The 27,090-nt window shown below is 56.6% G+C and overlaps 1 protein-coding gene across 2 annotated transcripts in view; it reads right to left on the reverse strand.

Moving 5' to 3' along the window:
- The window catches only part of RBM19 (RNA binding motif protein 19), a 124,286-nt gene that overhangs the window by 14,273 nt on the left and 82,923 nt on the right, over positions 1-27,090 (reverse strand). For both annotated transcript variants that reach the window (XM_065904710.1, XM_065904709.1), the window contains exons 22-23: positions 25,051-25,156; positions 10,184-10,304 (exon numbers count right to left, since the gene is read on the reverse strand). In XM_065904710.1, coding sequence (XP_065760782.1) covers positions 10,184-10,304; positions 25,051-25,156 — 227 coding nt within the window. The remainder of the gene's footprint in view (positions 1-10,183; positions 10,305-25,050; positions 25,157-27,090) is intronic.

Raw genomic sequence — 27,090 nt, forward strand, 5'->3', positions numbered from 1 at the left:
TTTATTTTCTTTTTTATTTTCTAGGCAAAATAAAGACCCATGATCTTAGTCGATGGCTCACCGCTGCGGCCTGATTCACTGTCTCTCCCCTCTGCCGACAGAACCCCACTAGTTTCACTTGTGGTCCTCAAGCAGTAATGACAACCTCCTTGTCTGTGTGTTTTCTTTGGGTTTCTCAGGCCTGCGCCAGCCCACGGTTCAGAAACAAACCCGGCCACCCCCTGCCACCAGCCACAGACCTGGAGGCGAGTCCACCTTCCTCTGGCCCCTGTTTCCAGCACTTTGGTCCCCAGGTCCCTGAACCTTCATCCAATCCGGGCTCGGCCCCTTCCCCTCCCAAGTTGCTCTGAAATTCTCCTTCTGTCAGTTTAATTCTGTGATCGATGAGGAAGAGCAGGAGAAATGGCCCGGCACAGCTGGTTTCCCCGTTAGCCCTAGCAGGGATTCCTGGCCTCGCTGGCGATGGCTGAGTGAAATGTTTGCAGAACGCAGAGAACACAAGTCAATAACAATTTAGTTGGATTGGGAGCAAGTACCTTCTCCGCACGGACAGCCACTCCCAGGGGAAGGCGGAGACAGTGTGCAGGATATTGCCGGAGCGCTTGGAAATATTTCCAAAACACCACTCAAAGAAGATCGGGGCGTTGGGGGGTGGGAGGAAGGGGGAGGGGGCGCCCGGGAAGACACCTGCTCCGGCTTGCTCCAGGCCCCCTCCAGCCTCCCCAGCGCCTCTGCAGGGAGGAAACACTTGGCTCTCAGAACCTGGCTCAGAACCTCCCTCCCCACAGCCCAGCCACTCGCACCCTTGCTAGCAGTTGCCACTGCGGAGCCACTGTGACCGAGACAATTCCTGCTTCCTGATTTTTCTTCTCTCGATTCTGCCTCCATCAGCTGGGGTGGCCAGGGGCGTCTGAGGAAGAGTGTGTTTCCTGGTCGGTTTCAACCTCTCCTGCTGTTGGCTGGGAGCAGGAGAAGGAACTAAATTCCGCACCCTGGACAGGGGCAGGCAGCCACTTTGAAAGGGCAGGGGTGAAACACCTCCTGTAAAGCGCCCCGGGGCCCATGGTGGCCTTTACTCTGTCGGGACCCTTGGTGGCAATCTAGGACAGTCTTCCCTCGCCTCCTGGGTCTTTTGAGACCTCTGGAACAAGGGCTGCCACCGCGAAGTCTTGAGAGGCACCCAAATGGAAGAATAAAAACGAGGTGAGGGGAGCTTATGGGAACCTTCTGTCTCCGGGTAGCTGGCAAGATCCATGGCAGAGGGATATTTTAAATAATAAATTCTGTGACTCCACATACTTGCTCGAACTTTCCTGACTGTGATTTTTAAAGTCTGAAGATTATGTTTTCATGGCCAAGATCAAGGAGGCCTATTTGCAAGGGCTGGCGTGGGGATAACCGGCTCTCCTGGTCCTCGATCTTTTGAAAATGTGCCATCCTGTGAAAGATTAAGTTACGGAAGGGGAGGGTTTGGTGAACTGTTGCGGGCTTTAAATATCATCTGTATGCTGATGACTTCCAAATTTATATCTCTGCCCAGACTTCACCCCTGAGCTCCAAACTCATAGATCTATCTGCTTGACATCCCACCATGAGTCCTAATAGGCGTCTCAAACCCGACGTGTCCAGATCATCCCCCACCCCCACCCGCTCTTCCCAGCTTCATCATCACGTGGCACCACCATCCTCTGAGAGGCTCGCTTTGGGCAAATATCTCCGTTCTGGCCTTAATTTCCCCTCTGCCTTCCAGAGGCAAGCCTGGCCAGCTCTATCTTTACCACATATGCTCAATCCACTGCCTTCTGCCCACCCCTCTGGTCTCCGTTCCTGCTCAGACCACCGCCCTGGCTAGCTGGGATGACTACATTGGGACTCCTAGTCCATATTCTTACCCCGTGTAGCATGAAGTGTGAAGTGTGATACGACAGGCCATGCACTCCCCAGTTTAAATCTTCGAGGGACTTCCCATGTAACTTGACGAAAAGTCAGGCTTCCTGCACCGTCCCATAAGATCCCACCCCACAAGATTCCACGAGGGAGCCCTGCTGGCCTCTGTGGCTCTGTTTCTGACCACTCTCCACCTGGGACTTCTTCTCCAGCCACAATGGCCTGCTATGAGCAGCCTTCTGCCCCAAGGCCTTTGCATCTGCAGCTCCCTCTGCCTGGAAGGATATCCCCCCAGTTCCTGGGCTGGCTGGCTCCATTGCCTCACACAAAAACACCAACTCCTGGGAAAGACTTTCTGCAACTGTTAGGGGAAGCACTGACGGAAACTGCCCTCCCTGGCCAGGCACTGCAGCATCCACTTGCATGAATTATTTCACAGCAGAAGGTCCTGGTAAGGAACATGGAACTAACAAGCCACTACCAGCCAGAAGAATTTGGGAAAAATCAAAAGGAGAGAGGACACACCAGTCCATATGTCCTACCCACCTTTCTGGAATCCTCCTCACTGGAATCCATCTTGGATGAGCAATGCACGTGCCACCAGGACTGGTGAGTCAGAATGACTGGCCAGAGACAACCCGGAAACTAACCCCATCGCCATAAAACCCGAGACTGCATGGCAGAGCCGTCCTGCTGGGCTCCCTTACCCGCCTGCTCCCCACCGAGGCATCCCTTCCCAACAAAATCTCTTGCTTTGTTAGCACATGTGTCTCCTTGGACAATTCATTTCTGAGTGTTAGACAAGAGCCCACTCTTGGGCCTTGGAAAGGGTCCCCCTTCCTGCAACAAAACCACCACACTTGGAACCTCTCCTCCCTCTTCCTACCCTTGAGGAGAATAAATTAGCCTTCTGCATTTCCTGCACAGATCTTGCAATCATCAGAACTTTCCTGCTATCACTTTTTACATCATTTGTTTCTCTCCCTCAAGCCCAGTTCCAGGAGGGCAGGGACCGTCTCTTCGGGTGGCTGTTTTGTCCTTGGTGCTGAGCTAAGGCTGGATAATGGGGAATTGAGGGTGTGAATGACTAGAAAGGGAAGCAAGGTTCCGGAGCCTCTGCTCCAGGAAAAGCCGGGGGATTCTTAGGCAGAGGACTCGAGATGGGAGGAAGAGACTGATTATGATGCCTCTAAAACTGTACACTCTCTGAGAAAGGGGGGTTATGTGGGAGGAATTAGCCACCCACATGGCTTCAGACATAAAAGAAGGGCAGCCATTTCACAAGCCCTAGGGGCTGTAAACTTTTTCTGTAAAAGGGGAGACAGTAAATATTTCAGGGCTTTGAGGGCCGTAGGGTCTCTGTCATAACTACTCAACTCTGTCCTTACAGTGTGAAGACACAGCTAGAGACTTTATGTGAAAAATGGGCATGGCTGTGTGCCAGAACAGCGGTATTTACAAAAATGGGCTTTAGGCTGGATCTGGCTGTGGGCTGTAGTTTGTAACCATGGTCCTACTTGGACCATGGAACCCAGATCTGATAAAAGGTGGGAGGATAATTAGGATTTAGGAACTGCTGGGGTCTAGGCAGTGGTGATAGGGTGAGCTGTCCTATAGTGTGCAAAGATGAGTGTCCTCAGGAAAAGTCACTGGACCCTTCTGGGGCTGTTTCCACCTCAGAAAAATGGGAACAGCACCCCTCTCTAGGGAGTTTTGAGGCTAAAATGAGATAGGGCATGAACCCTGGCACTGCCCCCTGCACATGGTACATCTTCAACAGAGCTCTCTCTTCTTTCTCTGACTTCATCTTTAACAAGGAGGCACTTGACTGCCTCTCTTCCGAACAGTGGGGCTTCAAGGGTCAAGGTTAGGGCTCCCTGGCAGCATACCACGCAGGCTGCTCTTACAGAGGCCAAGGCATATTAGACGCTCCATTACAAGGGGCCCTGCTGGTGACCAGGGTTTTTCTGTTGGCTTATTCACCCAACAGGTTGTTAGTGAGCACCTGCTCTGTGCCAGGTGCTGACACAAGGCAGGGGACGTGGAGAGGACCATGTCCCCTGGAGGGTCAAGTCTCTGGGGGAGTAGCCAGGTTAAACCACAGAGGGGAACACAAAGTGCAACAGAGCAGGACCCTATAGGGCCTTCCCAGGACAGGCCCTCACCCTCTGAAGTGTCCAGACAGCAATATTTGATTGCTGTCCAGTTGTTTTGCAAATACGAACACCCACCCCATCAAATGGAGGATGTTAACTACTTGATGAGATGAATGAGATGGTCAGACAGCAACACCGACCCAACGAGACATGAATTTGAGCAACCTCCGGAAGACAGTGCAGGACCAGGGAAGCCTGGTGTCCTGCAGTCCGCAGGTCACGAGTCAGCTGACTGAGTAACTGAACAATAAAACAACCTGATGACCATGAGCTCATAGCCCCAGGCTTCCTGGCCTAAGGACTGATAGAGTTAACCCCGGTGACACCGCCCTGTTACCTCACCATCAGTCAGAAAGTTATGCATAATCTGACCACGGATCTGGTGATCCCCTCCTCCTACCAGGCTTTTACAAATGCTTTGCTGGAACCCTCAGGGGAGCTTGAGGGCTTTTGGGGTCAGAAGACACCTTGTCTCTTTGCTCGGCCCTGCAATAAACCTTTCTCTGCTCCGAACTCCCATGTTTCAGTTTGGCCTCACTGTGCAGCAGGCATGGGAACCTGCGTTCATTAAAGTGTCAGGGAGACGAGGCGTGGGGTGTGACAGGGGAACTCCCAGGACGGCAGGTGTCGGAAAGAAGTCCAATCTCTGATATCTGGGTTGAGATCTCAAGTCACGGGTGGGTGGGCCAGGCCGATGGAGCCAGGGGGCCAGGAATCGGGCTCCTTACTTCCCGGCGGGGAGGGCCAGTGTGCTGGAGGCCAGTGACTGCCTGGGCCTGAAGATGGCAGCTCTCGCATCCCAGGCTGGCCTGGCTTGGCCGGGCGGGGGACGGCGGCACTGCCAGCCACTTGCCATGCCGGTCATGTCTGCGCTCCCAGCTCCGGAGGTGAAAGGTGCAGCCGCTAACCACAGCCCATCAGTCTCCCAGCTGGAATAAGACAACGCTGGGAAGCAAAGCCGCGCTCCCGGCCAAATAAAAGCCTGTTTGCCCCAGCCTCCCTGGCTGTGCATGCTTGAAAACAGAGGGTTCTGCAGGCGGATTGCTTCCGTACCATTATATTCTGTCGGCGGCGCTCGCAGGTACCGCAGCCTGCCGGGGCCCTGAAAGCTTCTCAATGCCCTGACCCTGCTGGTTTGTAACACACTCGGGAAGAAAGGGACGCAGTCAGTGGCTGCCTTTCCTCTTTCTTCCCTCCGTGCTCTCTCTTTTCACCCTCCTGCACGCAAGGCACCGAGGAATAGCACTTCACCTGCCGGGGCGGGGGGGCGGGGAGGCCGTGGAGCTGTGGATGAGATAGCTGATTCCAGCCAGGAAGGGAGGCAGGGAGATGACGGGGAGGCGGGACTGAGGAACGGGGTGGTTGTGTTCGTCCCTGGGCACTAGCGTCGCTGTCTGGGGTTAAGGGCTTTGCCTCCTCGGGGCAGCTTTTTGAATGACTTTCAAAGACCTGCTCTGGGCCAGCCCATTTGATGGGTGTTTGGTTAAGTGTCAGCTCACCAGGGACTATCTAATGCCCCACATGATCAGGGACACCAGTGGATGAAATGAAGACTGCCCACCTCTGCCTTGGGGAAGGGGCGCTGGGAGGTTTGCTCTGAGCTTTTGTGGATGCCAATAAGGGACCCTAGGTAAGTGGCGAGGTTGAGACAGGGGGCTGAGGGCATTTAGTTCCCATGATCACATCGGATGGCGAGACAGCACCAATTTTCATCAGTGAGGAATCCATCTCCTCCTCTCTGTTACCGTGTACTGAGAAGTGCCTTCTGCGTGCCAGGCATGGGGACCAGGTGGCATCCAGGATCAGAAGCAAACGCACCATCCTGTGCCCTGCCCAGCTGACGGGCGTTTTCATTCTCATCCCCTCTCCCTCCCTCCCTCTCTTTCACACATTCCGTTGTCCAGGCTTCCTAAAGCTAGGTTTCCTCTTTAAGTCTCTTTCCTCTGCCCAGAGAGCATCCTCCCTTGGCCTGGCTCCACGGGAATGCAAGGAAAACAGGAAGCGTAAGCGCCTGGCAGGGGAGGTGAGAAAACGTAGTATCTGCCGCCTTCTCGCTGGGCACCCACAGCTTCAGAAGCATCATCTCCTGTAAACCCCGCCCCCCGACTCCCCTATGAAGTAGCACCCTAGTCCCACTGTACAGATGGCAAACCGAGACGGAGCAGCCTGCCCGAGACTGCACAGACTAGGTGAAACGTAAGGGGCCGTGCGCACAGCTGCTCACGTGCAGCCGGGCAGGATGGCTAGAGGCCCAGCTCTGACTCCTGACTTGGCCACTAGTGGCTAGGCGCCCCTGGAGAAGTCACTGGCCCTCTCTGGGCCTCAGTTTCCTCATCTGGGAAACGGTGGGGATAATGACGGTGTTTACCTGCCAGGATTCTGCAGGATTAATACCTGTGAAAGCTCATAGACAGTACCTGGCACAGAGTGAGGCTTAACAGATGAAGGTTGTCATGGGAATAATAACAGTAATGAGTATTACTTGGCCTGAACTGCACGTGGAGCTGTGTGCCTTGACCTCGGCTTGTCAGGGACCGATGGGGGAGAGAAGGGCTGGTCACAGGGCCTGGTGGGCCTTTGGCTCGGCAGCAACCTGTCCCCACAGTCTCCCCCAGGGGAGCGGCAGGCCTGGTGGATGAGCTGAGCCCCAGAGGTGAGGATGAACTCGGGGTAACGCATGCTGACTGCACCAGCCATAATGGGGGGCCTCTCCATCACTCTGGCCACCTCCCACTGGCCCTGAGGCCAGCTCGGAGGCCACGGTGTCACCAGTGAGCTCTCTGCCGGGTCCCTCTGAATGGTTAAGATGCCGGCCTTTCATTCCGAGGCCCAGCTTACCCAGGGAGCCCTTTGTCGTGGCCTCGGTGCTCAGGTTGGGCAAATGGGGCTCGGAGCCTCCACCTGAGATCTGAGTGCCTTCCTGGCACAGATCGGGGCCCGCGGGGAGGAACTGGGCATGGATCCCACCTGCCCTTGGAGTCTGCCAGGCCCCTGGAAGCTCTGAACAATGCGGATTTTGACACAAATGAGCTGGGTACTTTTCGCCATGGGGAAGGGGCAGAGCCGGGAAAAGGGTGCAGCCAGGAGGGCCAGAGGGCGGCAGCCCTATTCTGAGTATTCAGGGCTGCCGCGGGTACCCCCTATTCCCAAGGAGATCCAGCAGACAATGGGCGCGTGGGTGAGAGGGCTGGCATTTTCAGAGCACCGGTTTCTGGCTGATGTGTCTGTCCTGCTTCCCCCACAGCGTTCTGCCTACTGGGGAGGGACAGAGGGGGTGTCACCACACGGATGGGGTGCTATAGCCAGGCTGTCCGAGAGTGCAAACTATGCTTCCACCCCCTACCATCTGTGTGACCCTGGGCAAGTTCTGTCTTCATCTGTAAAACGGGGTGATTGAGAGCATCTACCCCTGGTGGCTCAGCAGTAAAGAATCTGCCTGCCAGTGCAGGAGACACGGATTCAAGCCCTGGGTCGGGAAGATCCCCTGGTGTAGGAAATGGCAACCCACTCCAGTATTCTTGCCTGGGAAATCCCATGGACAGAGGAGCCTGGTGGGCTACAGACCATGAGGTCGCAAGAGTCAGACACGACTGAGCTACTAAACAACAACGTTCTAGGCGTGCTGGGTGGGTGGGAAAAAAAGGCAGCTTGTGCTGTACGTGTTATCACCGATCAGGTCATGACTCCATATAGGGGAACTATTCACATTCTCATCTGTGGAATGGGAGACAGAAGCCTCAGGGGTGCAGTGACTTGTCCCAGGACGCTAAGCTAGGAGGCGCTCAGCTGAACCTTTCCATGCCTCAGTTTCTTTATCTGTAAGATGAATACTGTGGCCACCGGATGCGAAGAACTGACTCAATGGAAAAGACCCTGATGCAAGGGCTGCTGTGAGGATGAGAGACGATGCGTGTCACATACAGATGATGCCCCAGTGGAGGGAGTCCTTATTATTAATACACAGTAGCTGTCACGGGTCCCTCCATGCTCAGCTGCTCTCAGTTCTGTCACCTGCAAAATGGGGCTGATCACAGCCACTGCACAGCGCTGTGAGTTCATGAACGGGAAGATGCATGCAAATCCACTGCCATTTTTCCTGCTATTATTGCATTAGGTTGGCCAGAAAGTTTATTTGTTTTTATTCCATACCATCTTTTCCAAAGCATCGTTAGGTTTTTTCAAAAGACAGTTCGTGAACGAACTGTTTAAAAAAATTTATTTATTGTTGGCTGCGCTGGGTCTTGGTGGCTGTGCATGGCCTTTTTCTCTAGTTGTGACAAGCGGGGGCTACTCTCTAGTTGTGGTACTCGGGTTTTTCATCGAGGCGGCTTCTCTTGTCGCGGAGCACAGCTGCTAGGGCATGGGCTCAGCAGCTGTGGTGCGTGGTCTTAGTTGCCCCGTGGCATGTGGGACCTGAGTTCCCAGACCAGGGATTGAACCCATGTCCTCTGCATTGGCAGGTGGATTCTTAACCACTGGACCACCAGGCAAGTCCCCCAAACCAACTTTCTGGCCCACCTAATACCTGCCCCTGAATGGGCCTCGGCCTGCAGTTGACCTGGGGAGATGGCCAATCTCACAGAAGCACTTCCTGCTGCAGCTTTCTTTTGGGGGGAGGCAATAATGCTGTCTTTGGAGATCAATCTATTGAAGGGGGCCACTCTCCGAGGCAGGGCAGGACTGCTGAGCCTGCACTCGCCTGCTGGCCCCAGGGAGGGGTGGGGGAGGGCCGGGAGAGTCCCTTACACAAACATTTGCCGATGGGTGCATTTGGGCCTGTCAATGTCTGTCGATAAAGATAGGATTTGGGGACTTATTGAGTTGTGCGCTTGTGGCTGTGTACTTAGCCCTAATGTCTCTGGTTTCTCGTTTGCCTTTACTTATGGATTCCCCAGTCTCGGACGGACCCTGGCTGGCATGGGGGCTCGGAGATCAACCCATCAGTGACAAAGTCCTGACAGAGTCCGCTGGTGCAGTCTCCATGGGAAAGGTGCCAGTCCAGCGAGAAGAATCGTAAAGAAATACATGACGATGCGGCACGGAGATATAGGAACACAGGTGGAAAGAGCAGAGGACAGAGCCATTACTGATAACCTGGGGAGCGGGGAAAGGGAAGGCTTCCTGGAGGAGGTGTCCTTTGCACTGGGCCTTAAGGCTGGATAGGCACTGACCAGGATGAAAAAAAACGTCGAGGCAAGGCATTGTGAGCAGAGGGAACAGCGTATGCAGAGACAGTGTCCTGCTGGGCATCTGGGGACGGTGGCCTCTGAAGGCGGTGTGGTGGGGAAGGATTAGGCGGGAGAGGCCCCTGGGGTGGGCAGGGGGGTGTGTGCTAAAGAGTCTGGTGGGGGCGCTACGGTCACAGGGCTTCCATTCCACCTCTGGACAATGTGCTGGAGAAGGCGAGGTTTGTGTAAGCCCCCTTGGTCATCCTTTCCGCCTGCTCCCGCCATGCTGGCCTCCCTGTTTCTCCATGTGTATACTCACAACAACCTCGGGCAGCCCTTCTGTGGGCACAAGCGTCACCTCTGCTGGGAGGCCTTTCTGGATCCAGCGCCTTCCACCTGGACCCAACCCCCTCTACCCCAGGTCACTGCCGCACTCCCGGCGCTGGGACACGGCAGGGGCTCACTATAATTAGCGGGGGGCGGGGGCTGAGTCATCGGTGAGGCCGGGTGATACCACCAAGCTGCATGAGAGGCGGGGCTTGGCAGGAAGTGCATGGTGCTTTAACCAGGTAACTGAGGAGGGACAAGTAAAGGGGTATCGGGTGCAGGAAAATCGGGGCGAGGGGCCCCTGGCTTGGCCTCTGGACAGAGCACTTGCTGGGTGGAGACGGCCACTGGACGGGAGCTGTGGCCTTTGGTGGCAGTGACAGCCAGCCGGCAGCAGCCGGACAGGAAGGGAGGCGGCAGTGAGGATGACCACCCTGATCCAAGCGCCTCCTCTCCCTGACTTCCTGCCAGGCCTCCCAATGACGGGACTAGACGGGGAAACACCACGATGTGGAGGCCATCGATGCCATCCGCAGAGGTCAGCACTCCCCACTGGCTCGGAGAGGCAGAAGGAATACAGAGAGTAGGTGTAGAAGACACGGAGGGGCGGGGGGACCAGGCGCCTGGCCCCCGCAGTCCTCTTACCGTGGAAGTGCTCGGCCGTCTTGCGCCGCAGGGCCTGCAGGCTCACCTCCGAGTCAGCCCACTCCAGCACCAGCCTCCGGCCGTACAGGTGGGTGCTATGACACAGGGCATTGAAGGCTCTCTGGAGAGAGACACAGCGCGTGAGCAGAGCCCTCCCCGCAGCCTGCCCGCCGGCACCGCACACCTGCAGGCCAGCTCCGGCCCTGGGACACCTGCTCCCCGGTGGGGGTGTGAGGAGGCGCTGGGCCCTCCTCCTCCACTAAGGGGTTACGTGACCAGGGACGCAGCTACAAGTGGCGGGGTGGTCACAACAGCCGCTGTCCCGGCCTATGGCTGGTGCCTGGGCCAGGTGGCCGGCTCCCCTCCCGGGTCACAGCCCGTCTAAGGACAGCGAGCCTGTTAGTTGGCTGGCCTTCCTCCTGGGGCAGCGCCTCTTGAGGAGGCCGAGCTCGTCTGGCCCCTCGATGACAAGCACACGGGCCCCTTGCTTACACTGGGTGGCAGACACGTCCTCCGCTGGCCCTGGGGGTTCCGTCCCCCGAATCTCTGCTGCCCTCTGCAGAACCACGCTCGGGGCCCCCAGCATCCACCCAGCTCTTCCCCCCTCCTGCTTTCCACTCTTCCCGACCCTCCCCGGCACACTGCCTACTTCCCTCTTTTTGACTTTTGTTTTATAACAGCTTTACTGAGATATAACTCACCTACCACCTGAGTCACCCATCTCCAATGCAACGGCTTGTAGTCTATTCACAGCCATGTGATCACCTCCACAGACATTTTAGAACAGTGATGGACATGGACATTTAGAGCCCGGTGAACCATTATCACCCCAAAAGGAACTGTGGACCCACCAGCAGCCACTCCCCATCCCCCGGGACCCCCAGCAAGCACTAGTCTGCTTTCCAGCTCTGCAGATTTGCCTGCTCTGAAGCCCTCATATAAATGGAATTGTACGGCACCGTGGGTTCCATTTTCAGCATCACCTGGTCTAGAGCTAAACGGCTCTGTGCTGGGGCCCTTCCCAAAACACCCCTGACGTACACAGAGGCTGGTGGTGCTTGGTGGCCAGGAGCTTGGGCTCTGAGGCCACTCTGCCTGGGCAGGGTGGGTTCTGCACTTCCTAGCCTCAGGGTCTTGGGCTAGTTAAAGAAACCTCCCTGGCCCCAGTTTCCTCATCTGTAAAATGTGTGTTTTAGCAGCACCCTCCTCTAGGGTTCTAGAGTAGCATTAGCCTGCAAAGTGCCCAGAACAGCCTGGGGGCACACAGCAAGTGCTCAATAGATGCTAGCTCTCCTGGAGGAGGTGTTGCCACCACAGACAACTCTGATTTTTTTTCCTCTAGGCAGAGGGGCCTTGGGTTAGCCCTGAGTTTGAAGAGGGTCCCTGGGCACTGTCAGCACCGGGAGCAGCAGCGGCTGGCAGCAATGTCTTGTTTTCTGCTTCTGGGTAGCAGTCAGCGCCATCTGCTACGAGAAGAGATGCTATGGGGGGAGTGTCCCTCTGGCTTCTCTGATGCTGTGAGGAGGCAGTGTGTACCCGGGAGTGGTCTGGACCGGAATCAAGCCCTCTCTAACCTCATCTGTACTGTGATGGTTACGGGTTGGATTGGGTCCCTGTCGCAAAGAAGATACATGGAAATCCTAGCCCTGACACGGGCACTCCCACCCCCTCCACGCCTCATGAGGCTGTGACTTTATTTGCAGAGGGTCTTTGCAGTTGCAGTTAAATTAAGGCAAGGACATGGTGGAGCAGGGTGGGCCCCTGATCTAGTGTGACTGGCATTCTTACAAGAGGTGGCCATGGGAAGACACAGGGTAAATGCCTGTGAGGACCGAGGTTGGAATGGTGTCCACAAGCCAAGGAATGCTGGCTGTCACCAGAAGCTAGGAGATGCCATGGAACAGAGATTTCCAGAGAAGAAACCAACACTTGTGCACCCTGATCTCAGATCTCTGGCCTTGACTGCAAGAGGGCTTCCCAGGTGGCACTAGTGATAAAGCACCCTCCTGCCAATGTAGGAGACATAAAAGATGCAGGTTTGATCTTTGAGTCGGAAAGATCCCCGGAGGAGGGCACGGCAATCCACTCCAGTATTTTTCCCTGGGGAATCCCAAGGACAGGGAAGCCTGGCAGGCTCTACAGTCCATGGGGTCGCAAAGAGTTGGACATGACTGAAGCGACTTAGCAAGCACCCACAGTGAGAGAAGACATTTCTGCTGTTTTAAGCTACGGCAGCCTAGGAAGACAAGCGTGACCCTGGGAAGCCAACTGTCCCACTATGAGCCTCTGTTTCCTTACCTGTAAAACGGGGTTATTTGTGAGATTTACACAGCACAAACCCCGAGGGTGGCACAGAGTAGGTTTATTTGATAGACAGCTGCATCTGAAAAGTACCTGGGCGAGGTGGGTGGGACATGTTATCTCTTAAAAATTAAATGTGGGTGAGGCCAAGTTAAAGAAATGCTTTTGCTCTTCTTTGTGCTTTTCTGAGAGGGGACAGGTGCAGGAAACTTTTCCTTTTTTTAAAAAAAACGTTAATTTAAAAACTCTTTCTGACTGCCAGCCGAGCCTCTGTATTTTTTCCCCACACAGATATAAAAATGCATCTGGACTCCGAGCCGAAATGGCCCATTCAGAGCTTTAAAACACACGCGTTCTCAGCTGGCAAGGCAGAGAAACAGCCTGACTTGGGGAGCTGGGGTATTAAGAGGGGGGAGAGAAATTGGTCGGGAGTCTGGTGGGGTGGGTACTCCATCCTGGTACCAGGGTCCCTGAGGAGTGGTGGTCCCGGGGACACGGTCGGGTGGGGGTGGCCGAATGGCAGCCTCTGGGAGGGGCTGAGTCAGAGTTGGAAGAAGCGATAATGGAGCCTGGAAGGAGGGTCCAGGCGCGATGCTCCAGCCCCAGCCTCTCTCTGGCTCCAGTCGTCACATCTGTGTTTCTTTCTTATCTGCTCTCCATTCCAGTGCCACACAAAGCCTAGAGCAGTCTCTGCTCACTGCGATGGTGGTAAAGTCATTAAGTTGTGTCTGACTCTTTGCAACCCCATGGACTGACCATAGCCCACCAGGCTCCTCTGTCCATGGAATTCTCCAGGGAAGAATACTGGAGTGGGTTGCCATTTCCTCCTCCAGGGGATCTTCCCAACCCAAGGATTGAACCTGTGTCCCCTGCATTACAATCAGATTCTTTATGGCTGAGCCACCGGGGAAGCCCTGTTCATTGTGGGAAATGCTAAAAATTCTGTCTCGAGGCCTCCTCTGTCACCCTGCGCAAATTTTCATCCCCTTCTCTTTCGAAGGGCATTTCACTCTAAGACAGGAGGGTGCATGGCAGTTAAGACTGGGGGCTTGAACCTGGGCTGTGTCTGTGTGTTAGTTGCTCAGTTGTGTCTGACTCCTGTGACCCCATGAACTGTAGCCCTCCAGGCTCCTCTGTCCATGGGATTCTCCAGGCAAAACTACTGGAGTGGGTAGCCATTCCCTTCTCCAGGGGATCGTTCCGAACCAGGGATTGAACCCGAGTCTACTGCACTGCAGGCAGATTCTTTACAGTCTAAGCCTACTTATGGTTCAAATCCCTGCTTCATCACTTATGTGTGATCTTGGGCAAGCTGCTTAACCTCTCTGAGCTTCAGATTCCCCATGTGTAAATCTAGAGGTAGCAGAGAAGAATGGTTGCGCAGATTCAATGAACTATTAAGTCTAACACTGCACTGCCTGGCACACGGTAATTCTCACTAAAGGCTGGCTGTTGTTATTATTATGACGTGTGCCCCTGACTTCCCACTGCCACGCTGAAGAGCAGGAACAATAGTAAGTAGGCTATGAAAGCTCTTTTGTATTTGAGGTTAGAGCACAATATGTGAATCTCTAAAAATAGCAGAATTACCCTTCCTGGTTCTAATCCCCTCAGGTGAGTAGGAAATCAGGTTGTGTTTCCAGCCCCATTGTCTCACCGGTTGGAATGTAGTGGCCTCAAACTGTCCCGGGCAGGAAGGACAGTGATTCCTGGCTAAAACTGGTCTTGGGTAATCCCGAGTAATTTGGGCCTCCTTAAAAGAGCCTGGGGACTTCCCTAGTGGTCCAGCAGCTAAGATTTCACCTTCCACTGTAGAGGGTACAGGATCAATCCCTGGGAGTGCAGGTTCGATCCCTGGTCATGGGGCTAAAATCCCACATGCTTTGGGCAAAAAGCAAAAACAAAAAAATAAAACAGAAATGATACTGTAACAAATTCAATAAGGACTTAAAAAAAGAAATGGTTAAGACTTCCCTGGTGGTCCACTGGTTAAGAATCTGCATGCTAAGGCAAGGCACGTGGGTTCGATCCCTGGCCCGGGAAAGCCCACGTGCCGTGGAGCAACTAAGCCCATGCACCTCAACTACTGAGCCTGTGCTCTAGAGCCCGGCAGCCGAAACTCCCGAGCCCATGAGCTTAGAGCCCATGTTCCACAAGAGAAGCCACTGCAATGAGAAACTTGTGCACAACGAAGAGTGGCCCCCCACTCGCTGCAACTAGAGAAAGCCCGCACACAGCATGGAAGACACAGCGCAGCCAGAAATAATTAATTTTAAAAGAATGACCTGCTTAAAAAAAAAAAAAAGAGCCCAGAGAAGCCTGTTACATTTGAGACAGAGGAATGGTGAGGGGGAGACCCAGCCCCAGACCTTGGAGCTTTCGGGCCAGTGCAGCGGAAGGGTCCAGGCACAGCTCCAGCCTCTCTGGCCTGCTGTCTGATAGCAGCTTCCTCTCAACCCACGCCATCTTCTCCACAGAGAAAAGCCTCCCCGACCTCAGCTCCAGGCATGGCATGCCTGCAGGGCCTCAGTCATGGCGGGCTGCCCAGGGCTCGGTGCAGGGCTGGGTGTCCCAACGGAGGAGGAAGTGGAAAGTCAGCTGTTCCCAGCTCTCTGCTTCTCGCCAAATGCTACTTCTGGTGCCTGTGTTGCTCTCTTGCCATCCAAGGGCCTGCACACCCAGGATGACCGATCTCCCGGGCTTCAGAGAGCTCTAAGCACATGAACTTCAGCCTTCTCATGAGGACACAGGCCATGCTCCCATTTCAAGGAGAGGAAAACAGAGGCCGAGGTCTGTAGGCACATCAAGGTTCTTCTCGGCTTCCCTGGTAGCTCAGCTGGTAAAGAATCTGCCTGCAAAGCAGGAGACCCCAGTTTGATTCCTGGGTCGGGAAGTTCCCTTGGAGAAGGAATAGGCTACCCACTCCAGTATTCTTGGGCTTCCCTGGGAGCTCAGACTGTAAAGGGAGAGTATGATCCCTGGGTCAGGAAGATCCCCTGAAGGAGGGCACAGCAACCCGCTCCAGTTTTCTTGCCTGGAGACCCCCCATGGACAGAGGACCCTGGTGGGCTACAGTCCACGGGATCGCAAAGAGTCGGACATGACTGAGGACTAAGCACAGCGCAGGGCAAGGCCCTTCCTACTTATCCTTTCACCTCCACGGGGCTCCAGCCCTGAGCCGTCACAACATTCTCAGCCTCGGGAGGGCTCCCCTCGTCAGAGCCGACTTGCTGGTGGCCCCCCGCTCCCCTCATACAGACTCCAGCGCCCCACGCTGTGCCCTGCGCCCCCAGCCGTCTTACAGCACCTGCTCGTGTGCCGGACTCCCCAGTTCGACCCGAACCTCCAAGGGAGGCCGCTATCCTTGCTGCCCCCAGCACAGGGCTCAGGACAACACGTGCTCAGTAGGTACAGAACAGGCCTTGGAGTCTTCTCCACCGAGGATCTCGAAAACATCTCCAGGCTGGAAGGGACGCTGAGATTGGTCCCGGCTGGAGACGGAGGGCTGCCTGGGACTTAGGGATCCTGCCCTGGCTCTCCCAGCCCCTGGATTCAGTTCATGCAGGCGGCAGGAAAAGGGGTACGTCTGTCCCATCAAGGCAGAGGCTCTGCCTTTGGTTAGGGCAAGACCTCACACACCCACCCACCCACCCACACACACACACACACACATACTCCTGGGTGTGGCACCGAGATGGACAGGAGACCCCACTCCCAACATGCGTGACTTCAGGACCTCAGGATGGGAAGTCACCCGGACCACTAGGACTCGGCCCAACACCTGATAGGTCCCCCAGTAGAGTCACCACCGAAGCCTTGAGGTGCAGAACGGAACTCGAAGGATGCAGTGGTTTGGCAAAGAGGAGGAGGCCACAGAAGACAAGGCATCCACCCCTAACTGGGCCACTTTGGGGCCACTTCCTATCACGATCCCATGTGCCCATGCTGGTTATTTCTGCTCCTCCTCTGTGCCCCCTTCTCCGAGGTGACTCTCTCGTAGGGGATAACCAGGGCTCACGGGCCCTGGGTTGAATTTAGGACAAGCATATGGGAGATTGGAGGGAGGGGTCAGAGAGGTCGGGGGACTTTCTCGCTCACTCCCTCCCTCTAGGATGACAGCTCCTGCTGGTGGCTCCCCCTTGACAGCTCAAGCCCTCACCTGTCCCTTCAAGGTCCCTTAGCCTAAGGTGGCAGCAGCTCCCACTGTCACTGGCCCTGGAAGGGGGGTGGATTGCATGGTCCCTGGTGAGCCCCTGAGCCCTTCTTACCCCTCCACGATTCTCTCTTCCCTTGAACCATCTGGGGTTGGGTTCTGTTTGCTGACGCAGATGGCCGCCTCAAGTCCCTCTGCCTTGACCCGGGCAGATGGACGGCCCGCTTCAGACAGCAGGTCTCAGGCCTAGGTCCGGAGCTGTCCCCATCACCCGGCTCTCTGCCCTGGCCATCCAAGAAGCACGCCTCTTTCACCTCCTCTGACCTAAGCCCCCAACTGCGGGCCCCCGAGAGCCCTGGCCTCCAGCGCCGGGTAGGAGGTCTTTCCCCCGCTCTCCCTGGAGACGGGCCTCTGCCTCCTGGCAACAAAAGCCCATTTGATGCCCTTGGCAGGACTCCCGTCTCAGGGACCCAGGCCAGGCCTCCTGTCCCGAGAAGACCGCGGCATCTCTCGGCCCCTCTGCTGTCTCCTGCCGAGAGGGAGGGCAGCATCTCTCAGCACATGCCAGATCCACCTGAATACGGATGCCGCCAACCTGTCCCAAACCATCTGTGCCCCTGATGCCTGGAGGAAGCACAGCCCGTGCCAGCCAAGAACGACCACGTGAGCTTGGAGCACTGGCCCCACTGGGACCGCGGCTCCTTCTCTGCCGAGGGCATTGGACACCAGGGGCTGGTGGCTCCTGGGAGGACGGGCCGCCGCCCTGGAACGTTCGGTACTGTCTCCTTTTGGACTGCGTCCTGTGCTCCTGAGGGACACATCATTTCTGTCCCTGGGTCAACACTCTTCGACTCCTGTAAGCGAGCTCTAGCAAATCTTCCAGCTGCTTCTGGCCTCCACGGGGGAGGAGCTGGCCCCCTGAATAAATGGGGTTCTTTGTACAACACTGGTGACTCCGACTGGGGGCCCCCCACCCAGCACCCAGGGTCACTCCAAGGTCCAATATTGTGGAGCTGAGGGCGGTTTTCTAAATAACACTCAGGGACCCATTTTCTAGGCCGTGTGTCTAAATCTTTTGGATGACTAGATGTCTCTACCTTGTATACATCCATCCACACAGCTCAGCTCTACTCAACATCACTGGAGAACCTACTAAGAGCAAATGAAGGGACAGAACCAGGGAAGAGGAAGGTGACACATGGCCTCTGACCTCGGAGAGGGAGAAGAAAGCCACTAGAAAAAGAGGCCCCCCTGCCCAGGGAGCCGAGGGCCCAGGCAGTGAGGCGGCGGGGTCTGGCGATGGACGTGTGCTTCACAGCAGCGCGGAAAGCTTGGTCTTGGTGCTTTCTTGCCTGTGACCTGACAAGAAACTTCTGAGTGTTCGCTTTCTCCATTACAAAGTGGTGGAGCTTCAGGCTTCCTGAGGCTGAGAATACCTGACTAGGCATTTAATCCAGCGCCTGGCACACACTCAGGGCCTGTGATTCCTGGGCTCTGAGATCCTGCCCTTGGTAGTTTAGTTCCATCATTACTTTTTTTGGCCATGCCACAACAGCTTGTAGGACCTTAGTTCCCCAACCAGGAACTAAACCCTGGGCCCTCGGCAGCAAAAGCCTGACGTCCCAAGCACAGAACTGCTAGGGAATTCCTGGTAATCTGATTTCAAGATGATGATGGCTTTGTGCTGCTGGGAGGCAGAAAGGCCATCCAGCTGGGCTGGGCTGGCTACCTTTCCTTGGGAACTGGTCTAGATCACAGAGTAAATCCGAGACGAGGACATCTGAACCCGAGCCCTTCTCAGAGCGGTGGAGCCCTGTGGCCTCCACTCTGACCCCACGGGGGTGGGGCAGCTTCAGGACACACGGAGGGACAGAGGGACGCGGGCAGCACGCGGGCACGCTTTGGGCCACTCATACCTGGTGACGATGGATGAACATTTGCTAGTCTGACGAGGGTGGCTTGTCCTGATCCCGGGTTCTCAGCCCATAAATGTGCTGGCTGAGTCCAAATCCTTGCTCTGAATTGCAAGGCTGAGGATTCAAACGTGTTTTCTTTTAGCCCTGGGCCTGATGATAGGAACTAGGCAAAACTTGCAATTAAAGTACCAGCAAGAGGACTCCCTGTTGGTCCAGGCAGGGGTTAAGAGTCCACCTGCCAACACAGGCGACATGGGTTTGGTCCCTGGTCCGGGAAGATTCCAGATGCTGCAAGGCAATCAGGCCTGAGTGCCACAACTGCTGAAGCCCACACGCCCAGAGCCCGCGCTCCAGAACAGGAGAAACCACCACTATGAGAAGCTCTCGAACCACAACTAGAGAGTAGCCCCCGCTCGACACAACGAGAGAAAAGCCCACGCAGTGATGAAGACTCAGTGCAGTAGACGCTAAAGATAAATAAAAACCCCACAGGCATTAACACACACACTTAACATACATGCTTCAACAGACCAGTGGGGACAGCACCCTAATTCCTGGATTTGCACCCAGTTAGGGAAACAAAGGCAACTGACACCCAGTCTCCAAAGTGCAGCGTGCCCAACCCCTAGGGGGCCCGGAGCACACCACTGCCTCTGTTTCTCTGGGGCCCTCTGCCAAAGCCTATGGCAATCCTTTGGCATGCATCCTTCCACTTAACCTTCACAGCTGCCTCAAGCGGCAGTACTATTATTTCTGGTTGCGGGGATGAGTAACTTGGGGTGCGGGGACACGAAACCCCTTGCGTACATTCACACGGATGGAAGGAGGCAGCTCTGATTTCACAGGCCACACTGCTAACCACCGTGCTGCCCTACCTTTCTAGAACATGTGCCGCCCGGGGGAGGACACAGCCTGGATTCCTCAGTCCTGGGGGGCCGTGTCCCCTCCAGTCCCTGGCTGCACTCCCTCGGGGCCTTGGAGCAGGCTGCACTCTCCGCAGTCCTTGCACTCGGATAAGGAAACGTGTGCAGACGGCATACCATCACTAGCCTGATGGCGATCGCTGTTGACGGCGCCTGCACCACGGCCAGGCACCCAGAGAGGAGGTGGCTGTCTCTGCCTTGAGAAGCTCTGTCTGGCTTGCTCGCCATCACCTCTTCCCACCACCAGTCTTGTTTTGGTGGAATTTGTAAGGCGAGGTTCATAGGTGCAGAGAGGCCCGATGGGACTCCCCCTACAAGACACTCAGCATCACCCCAACTGGAGTGGGCCTGAGGCTGCGTGCCCACATCACCCCTCCCTGCCTTCTCCCCCCCACCGGCAGCATGTGAAAAGTGAGAAGTGGGAAAGGAGACGTCAACTGGCGCGACCCCCCAATTAAAGCTGCGGCTGTTTACCAGTGAGAAGAACGCTGCCTGCCAACCCGCCCGCCATCCCATCTCCCTACTGCCGGCTCCCCCCAAGTGTTTATTTAAGCCAACACATTGCTCTGCTAATTGGATAACATTCCATGTGAAAATAGACCTTTTAAAACAACAGCAGCGCCGGCAAATAAAAACAGCTGCAACTGCAAAAGTACAAAGGCTCGGTGGGCTCGGGGAAGGGAGAAATTAAAGGAGCATGCATGGGGAGGAAAAGAAAAAGCAAAAAAAAGAATGTTCTGGTTGTTGGGCCTCAAGTCTGCTTTTCTTCCTCGGTGACCAACTGGCGGTCCAGGTAAAGACGGAGAAGGTGGCGGCTTCAACGTGGAATCCCAATGGCTATTGGTGGCCTCTCGGCCAATGGGCGGGGACACAGCTGGTCTGGAATCCCAGGTCGCCCGCCCAGGTAGAAAACTGCTTCCTCCGAGGCTTGGGAGGGTTGGATGGAGACTGGGGCTGTGGAGGCCCCTAAAGGGATGCCTGCTACTTCTCTGGGGCCCCCGGAGGAGCTGATTCCATCCTGGGCCTGTTCCCAAGAGACGTTTTAAGGTCCAGCCTTTTGGCCTTCCTCCAAAATGTCTAATTGGTGAGTCCTTTTCTTTGGGGAGGGGTTGGGGCTGGTTGGGGGTGTGGGGCAGAGGGGCTGGGCGCACCGTCTGGTTGCAGCCAACACTCGCTTTAAGTGAATACGTGAATGAAGGGAGGAAGTGCTAACACGTGTGTTTTGGAATCAGATGGGCATGTGGGGTTTCTCAGCTCTGGCCAAGTGGCCCCATCCCTTTGAACCTTAGTTTTTCCATCTGTCAAATGGCTTCCTTAAGCCTACACATGCGAATGCCCAGATGGGCTTTTAGAAGTGAATGTGCTTTTTAAATCGGTGCCAAGGAGCTCCCCTTCCAGAAACATCATCAGGGCCCAGAGAACTGTGTGAGCCTAAGACACTACAAACACCTCTACATGTGAGGGCAGACACAGGCCATGGGAGAAGATCACTGAATTCGGGACTTCCCGTCTGCCCTCACCAACCTTTATCCCTGCTTCCTTCCAGCACGTGGGGGAAGGTTCTTTGAGACAGGCAGGCTCACTGCACCTGGAGGTTCAGGTAATAAGCAGCCCTTTCAGAGGGGCTGACGTTTATGACTGGGGCATCAGGGGCTGGTGAAACGCCCTAGGTTTGGGAGAACCTGCCAGCTCTGGGAGCCTGTGACAGGGGCTGACGGTCAGGTCCCACCCCCAGTTTAGCATCTCAGCAAGAGCCAGGTCCCGGCTTCCCACGGCCCTGTATGCACAGAGCTTAGCCAGTGCTTGGAGAAACCTGGGAGCGAGTTAACGCAAGCCCCTCTCGCATTCCAGGGTTGCCGCAGGTTGGGACGAGACAATGCGTGTGCCGAGTACGTGTCACACACAAAGCCTGCCCGGCCGGCTGCAGCCTCTGACTATTGTCCTCAGTTGCCTGGTTACCCCGAGCTCTCCGTGGAGCCTCGCGCTAGCATTCTCTTTCCTATTTGGGGGTGTACGCTTGACCCTCGGGGTGGGGGGCAGACAGATGATGGAGTTCCCCAGGATGTGCTGGGTTGGAACACGGGGTCATGGAGCAAGGTCAGAAGGCTGAGAATCCCTGGGGGCGGGGAGGACGCAGATGGCCTGTGCGCGGGGCCCAAAGAGAGACCTGGGTGCTGCAGGGATACCTCCGGGGACTGACCAAGGAGCCTAACTCTCTCCTCTGTCGGCTGGTGAGGTGGACCAGCTGGTACCAGGGAGGAGCCCTGTGCCGAGTTACACACTTGGGTTCACTGCCCTCGTCTCCTCACTGCTCTCCAGACCCGAGGTGCTGCAATCAGCCTTTACTTCTTCCCTGCCTCCACCCCTCGTAGGAGTCCCCCTCCCCCTTTTTTCCTCCCCTTTGCCTTTTCTCCTGTCTGAGGACTTCTTGGGGCCCCCGTGGGAGGCTTACATCTTCAGGTTCACTCGCTGTTGATGTCAAGACAGTGCCTGACTGCTCATCTTCACGTGGGTGAGAAAAACGGGGATGAAATGAAGCCCTTGGGGAGACAGCCAAGTGGTCAGGGTTCAGTCAAGAACTGGAAAGGGTTTCTAAGGCAGGTCTTCAAAGGGAGAACCACTGGGGGTCGGGAGGGTGCTTGCCCTAAGAAATGGGGGAGGGGGAGAAGTCCTGGAGGCCCCTCTGCCAGCCCTGGGATTCCCATGAGTGCTGTCTTTGGAGAAGGGGAAAAAAAGGATCTCCGGGGTTTTCTAACTCAATGTCTCCTTCCAGCGTTGCTTTCCCTCTTCAAACTCACGCCCACCCTTGAGCTAACCAGGTATTTACAATATTCAGAATTCTATTCACTGATATGCAGCGCGCATGGCGCTGTGGGTCAGTGGAGAGCGCTGAATGTTCCACTCGGGAGACAATAAAGTTCTTCAGACAGACGGGGAGAAGGAGAGGGAGAAGCCACAGCGGCTCCTCCGGAAGCAAAAAGAGCAAAGGGATCTTTGCAGGAGAGACGCGCTCCAGGTGGGTTCAGACTTTACGGGAGACCAGCTCGCTCCTCCTCGGTGGCACAAAGGGCCTACCGTCCCGACGCTGCGAGAGGCGGGGATGTCGGGGCCTGGGCAGCTCCGGAGCCAGGCTGCCGCCTATCTGAGGTGAGGGTCAGCGAGAGCCAGTCCCGGAGGGGTGTGGGGTTGCAGCCTCGCTGTCCTCGGCTGCCCTTTCTCCTCCCGGAGCCCAGGATGGAAGGGAGAGAAGGCGCGGGGGCGGGGGTGGGCAGGGGAGGAGGAGCCACCTCCATGAATCGGCAGAGGGCTGTGCTGGGCTTGGCAGAGGACATTTGCAGCCTGGCCTCCAGTGCGGGGTGCTGGCCAAGTGGGCGCTGGCACTGCCCTGCCCACCTGCGGACTCCCACCCCCTTGCCCCGTTCTAATGATCCCAGGGAACAAAGCGATACTGACTGTGTCCTGGGGATGGGGGCACGTGGAATTTCAAGGCTGGGAGCTCATGTTTGGTCCCACCCTTTGGGCACTGACAGTCACGTTAATTCTGCCATCAAGCTCTGGGGAGAGGCCTCGGCTTCCAGCTGGAGGAGTGCTGACAACTTTCTCTTTGCTCCTTCTAGGCCGCCTTCTCAAATCATCACCACCATCACCCTCACCATCCTCCTTCTCATTACAGCTAACACACAGAGCTCACGGGGGCAAATTTCCTTCTGAGACTATCACTTCATCCAAACCTCACGACACCGGGATGAGGGAAATCCCGTTCTTGTTTTATACGGCGGGTAACTGAGGCACGTAGGACCCCCTCAAGGTCACGCTGCGGGTAAGTACTAGGGTCCTGGCTGTGGAGTCTGTGCCCTGACAGCCAGCCCTAGCTGTGCTGTGTCATGCTAAGGAGTTTCAGTCCTGTCCAACTCTTGGTGAAACACGGACTGTAGCTCCCCAGGATCCTCTGTCTATGGAACTCTCCAGGCAAGGATACTGGAGTGGGTCACCATGCCCTCCTCCAGGGGATCTCCCTGATCTAGGATTGAACCTGTGTCTCTTGCGTCTCCTACGCTGGCAGGCAGATTCTTTACCACTGAGCAACCTGGGAAACCCAGCTGTCCCTGAATAAAAGGTGTGATTTAGGGACCAGGAGTGAAGCCCCTTCATTTTTCCTCCGGTCACAGTCTCCCTGACATAGAGACGATGACGGCAGTTCTACACAAACATGGAAGCTCAGGGCTCGATGGACGCAGTGGAGAAAGCACCATCCTGCAGGCCTCTGCTCTCCTGTCCACGGATGGAGGGCTGTGGCCCTGAAGGGACCTGGGCTGGCGCACATGAGCCCCGCGTGCCAGGACCCACGTCACCATCCGCCTTCACTCCGCGACCGTGGGACCTATCATCGTCCCATTTTTTACAGACGAGGAGACTGAGGAACAGGGCAAAGCTGAGAAAGCAGAGTGGCCAGCCGTTAAGAGCCATGCTCTGGATGTGCTGTTGCCAGCTTCCCGCCCAACCAGCACCGGGATCCCTCACCCCGTGCTGGTGAGTGTCAAGGCTGTGCATGGGCTGGCAGCATGCAGGGGGGGAGGTCTCTCCTGCCACGAGGACGGGAGGCAAGGGAAGGGCTGCCAGGCAAGAAGAAAGAAGAGCAGATGTCTGGACAAACACGGCCACGTGTCAACAAAGCAGGCACTTGAGTTCAAGACGCTGAGACAAAGGTGGCTGGCTGGCAGGCTTGCCGGGGTCCCGGGGCACCCTCTCTGCCCGTGCGTGTTTCCCAGGGCCCACAAAGGCCGCAGCTGTGATCCTGAGCTGCTACCTCCAGCTCCACCCTGCAGCAGGCGAACGGGTGTGCTCCCAACCAACACTCTGCTTCTCCGAAGATGCCTCGTTGCAGGCGGGGCGCGTGCCAGCCCTCAGTGTGAACTGCCCCCCAGCTGCACTGAGCCCTCAAGGGAAGCCCCTGGGGTGGGGGCGGGCAGGCCGTGGCACGGGCTCACAGAGGGAGCCCAGCTACCATGGACACAGCTGAATGAACCGGGTCACATGGCCTCTGCCCCTCTCTGCTGCTGGGCAGAGAGGACGAGGACTCAGGACCCCCGTGCGCCAAGCCCCAGACCCGCAGAGGCCACCTTGCTTCTAAAATAAAAGCTCTCTTCAAGTAGCTCTGCACCCGTGCTTACACACGGCAGCACCTGCCTGGCCTGACCTCACCTGAAACCAGCACAAAACAGAAGCCCAGGCAGCAGTGGGAAGAAGCGGGGAAAGACGTGGCCCGAGGGGTCCCCGCTGGGCTGCCTGGGGGCGGCCTCACTGAGCACCACCCGCCGGCTTCCCTCGACACTCTCCGCAGTGTCTCCCACGCTTGCTGTCTGACCCTGAACTGCCCCTTCCTCCAACACGAAACCCAGGGGCCTCTCTTCCAAGGACGTCACACAAATTAGCAGGGTTGTGGGGAGCAGTGGAGAGGAAACCCACATGGGCGGGGGGCGGGGGGGGGCACCCTCATCTGTTAAGAGGCCTTGTTGCTTCTTTGGCAAAACGGACCCAAAAGGAGAGGCCAGGTAGGAGGGGCCCTGGTCTCACCTTCGCGTCCTGCTTGGTCAGGAAGTCGACGAAGCCGAAGCCTCTGTGCGTGCCCGTCCCGGTCATCTTCTTCGGCAAGCGGACGGTCTTCAGCTCCCCGAAGGTGCTGGAACAAAAACATGCGAGTTTCAGAACTGCCTGCACTGGAGCCGGGTGGGGGGCGGATGTGAGGGTGGGCCAGGACCGATCCCCACTCACTGATCCTTGCCAGTCATTAGAGCGGGGTGCTTAGAGCCCTCACATGTGTGCACACGCTCGTGTTGGTGTCGGCTCCCCACTGGCCAGCACGTGCCCTGGTGGGGGCGCGTGGGTGGCCTCCTCCCTTCCGGCCTTGGTCATCACACCAGGCAGCAAGGGGACGACCTGGCTGATGGAGACTTCTCCCTTCCTTTCTGATGGGCAGACACACTTGTCCGCCCTTTGCCCCCGGGGAATTGCGGGGCAGGGGTAAATATTCAGCAAGTGGGGGGCGGGGATCCAGCCTCCTGCACACCTGACCAGGCTGGGGAGGCAGCGGCCAGGGCCAGGGCCTGCGCGTGTGTGCGCCGGGGGCCCCGGACTCGGGGTCAGCACGGTCTCCTGACCTGAAACCCGCCCCACGGCCGCACTGTGTAAGCAGGACGAGTCCCTGACCCCAGACACGGGACCTGAGAAGCTCCTTCAGCGCTTGGTGCTTGAATGACACACAGTCACGCCCTCTGAACTCCACTTCTCCTGCCTGCCTCTGGGTTTTGATATGTGCAAAGAATCGGACACGACTGAGCAACTGAACTGAAGTCAGGCCAAGCTCTGGAGGAGAAAATGGCTCGCACCCCCGCCCCCTCCCAATAGGGATCAGACAGGTAAACACGGTCCCTGGCCATCCCCCCAGCCCCTCCCCTCCTTTCTACCCCCTGCCCTCCAAGGATAAACCTTTGAGAAATTCTGGGACAAAAGGATGAGACCTCCCTTGCTTTTACCCTATCCCACTCCCCTCACCCCCACCTGATCCTCAGGTCCATTTATCAAACATATACGCACAAGATTGCTGCCGATAAATATTTAATGTGCGCGGCATCTGAAGAGAGGTATTATTTTATTTGAAAATCTACACACACTTGCGGGTGCTGGGGCACATGTGCCTACCCATGACAGTCCAGGATGCCTCGGGGGCCAGAGACAGATTGGGCGAAAAAAACACAGTAAGGCTGTAAGCTCTCATGAAATGATCTAAGCTAAATCCGAGGAGTTAACCCGCGGCCCTGCCAGCATGACCAGGCATCGGCCAGCCCAATTTCTGGAGGCAGGATGGTGTGTAAATGCGGCATTATGAGGCCTCAAAATGAATCTGCACGTCTCCCTGGCGCGTGCCCGGCCGCTCCACTCCCCCTCCTGGCCCCTCTCTGAGCGGGGGGTGGGGGTGCCGCTGGCGAGGAGGCCGGCCTACTCCCGGGAGGGGCTGGGGAGGGCGCCCTGTCAGTCTTCCCAGCTCCCCCCACCGCAGTTGGGGCTCATGGCAGACTTGGAAGGGCCCGGAGGCTGGGCAGGTGGGGATGAGAGGAAGGTGAGGTGGGAGAGCGCCCAGCGGAGCCCAGTCCACAAACCCTGCTTTATTCTGCCACCTAAAGGCCGGCGCGCCCCACGACAGACAGGCTGCCTCTTTCTCCAGCGAAGCCCCAGCGCCTCCTCCAGGGCTGGCCTTGGACTCAGAAGGCAGAGGACACACACACTTTCTGGCAGGCCCCTTTGGGTAAATATAAGCGGCCCTTTGGCCCCAAGTTCTTCAGAAAGCCACGGGGGCTGTGGGGCAGGAACATCAGATGGATTCAAACCTGGTCTGAGAAGGCTCTCGGGCACAGGGGACCTTGGCAGGCACCCGTATGCATCCAGGCCGTGCTGGGTGCCGGACAGACACAGCCTACGGGTGCGCTGGTGTCTCCGCCCGGCCCTCCACTCCTGCCCCGGCTTCCAGGTTCGCTCAGGCCTTGACCCAGGGCAGCAGCCTTGGCCGATCTGCTTGGGGGTCAAGGGCCCTCTGTGCTTCAGGGCGCTGCTGTGTAG

The sequence above is a fragment of the Muntiacus reevesi genome, chromosome 13 (genome assembly GCF_963930625.1).
Source record: "Muntiacus reevesi chromosome 13, mMunRee1.1, whole genome shotgun sequence".
Classification (NCBI taxonomy): Eukaryota; Metazoa; Chordata; class Mammalia; order Artiodactyla; family Cervidae; genus Muntiacus; species Muntiacus reevesi.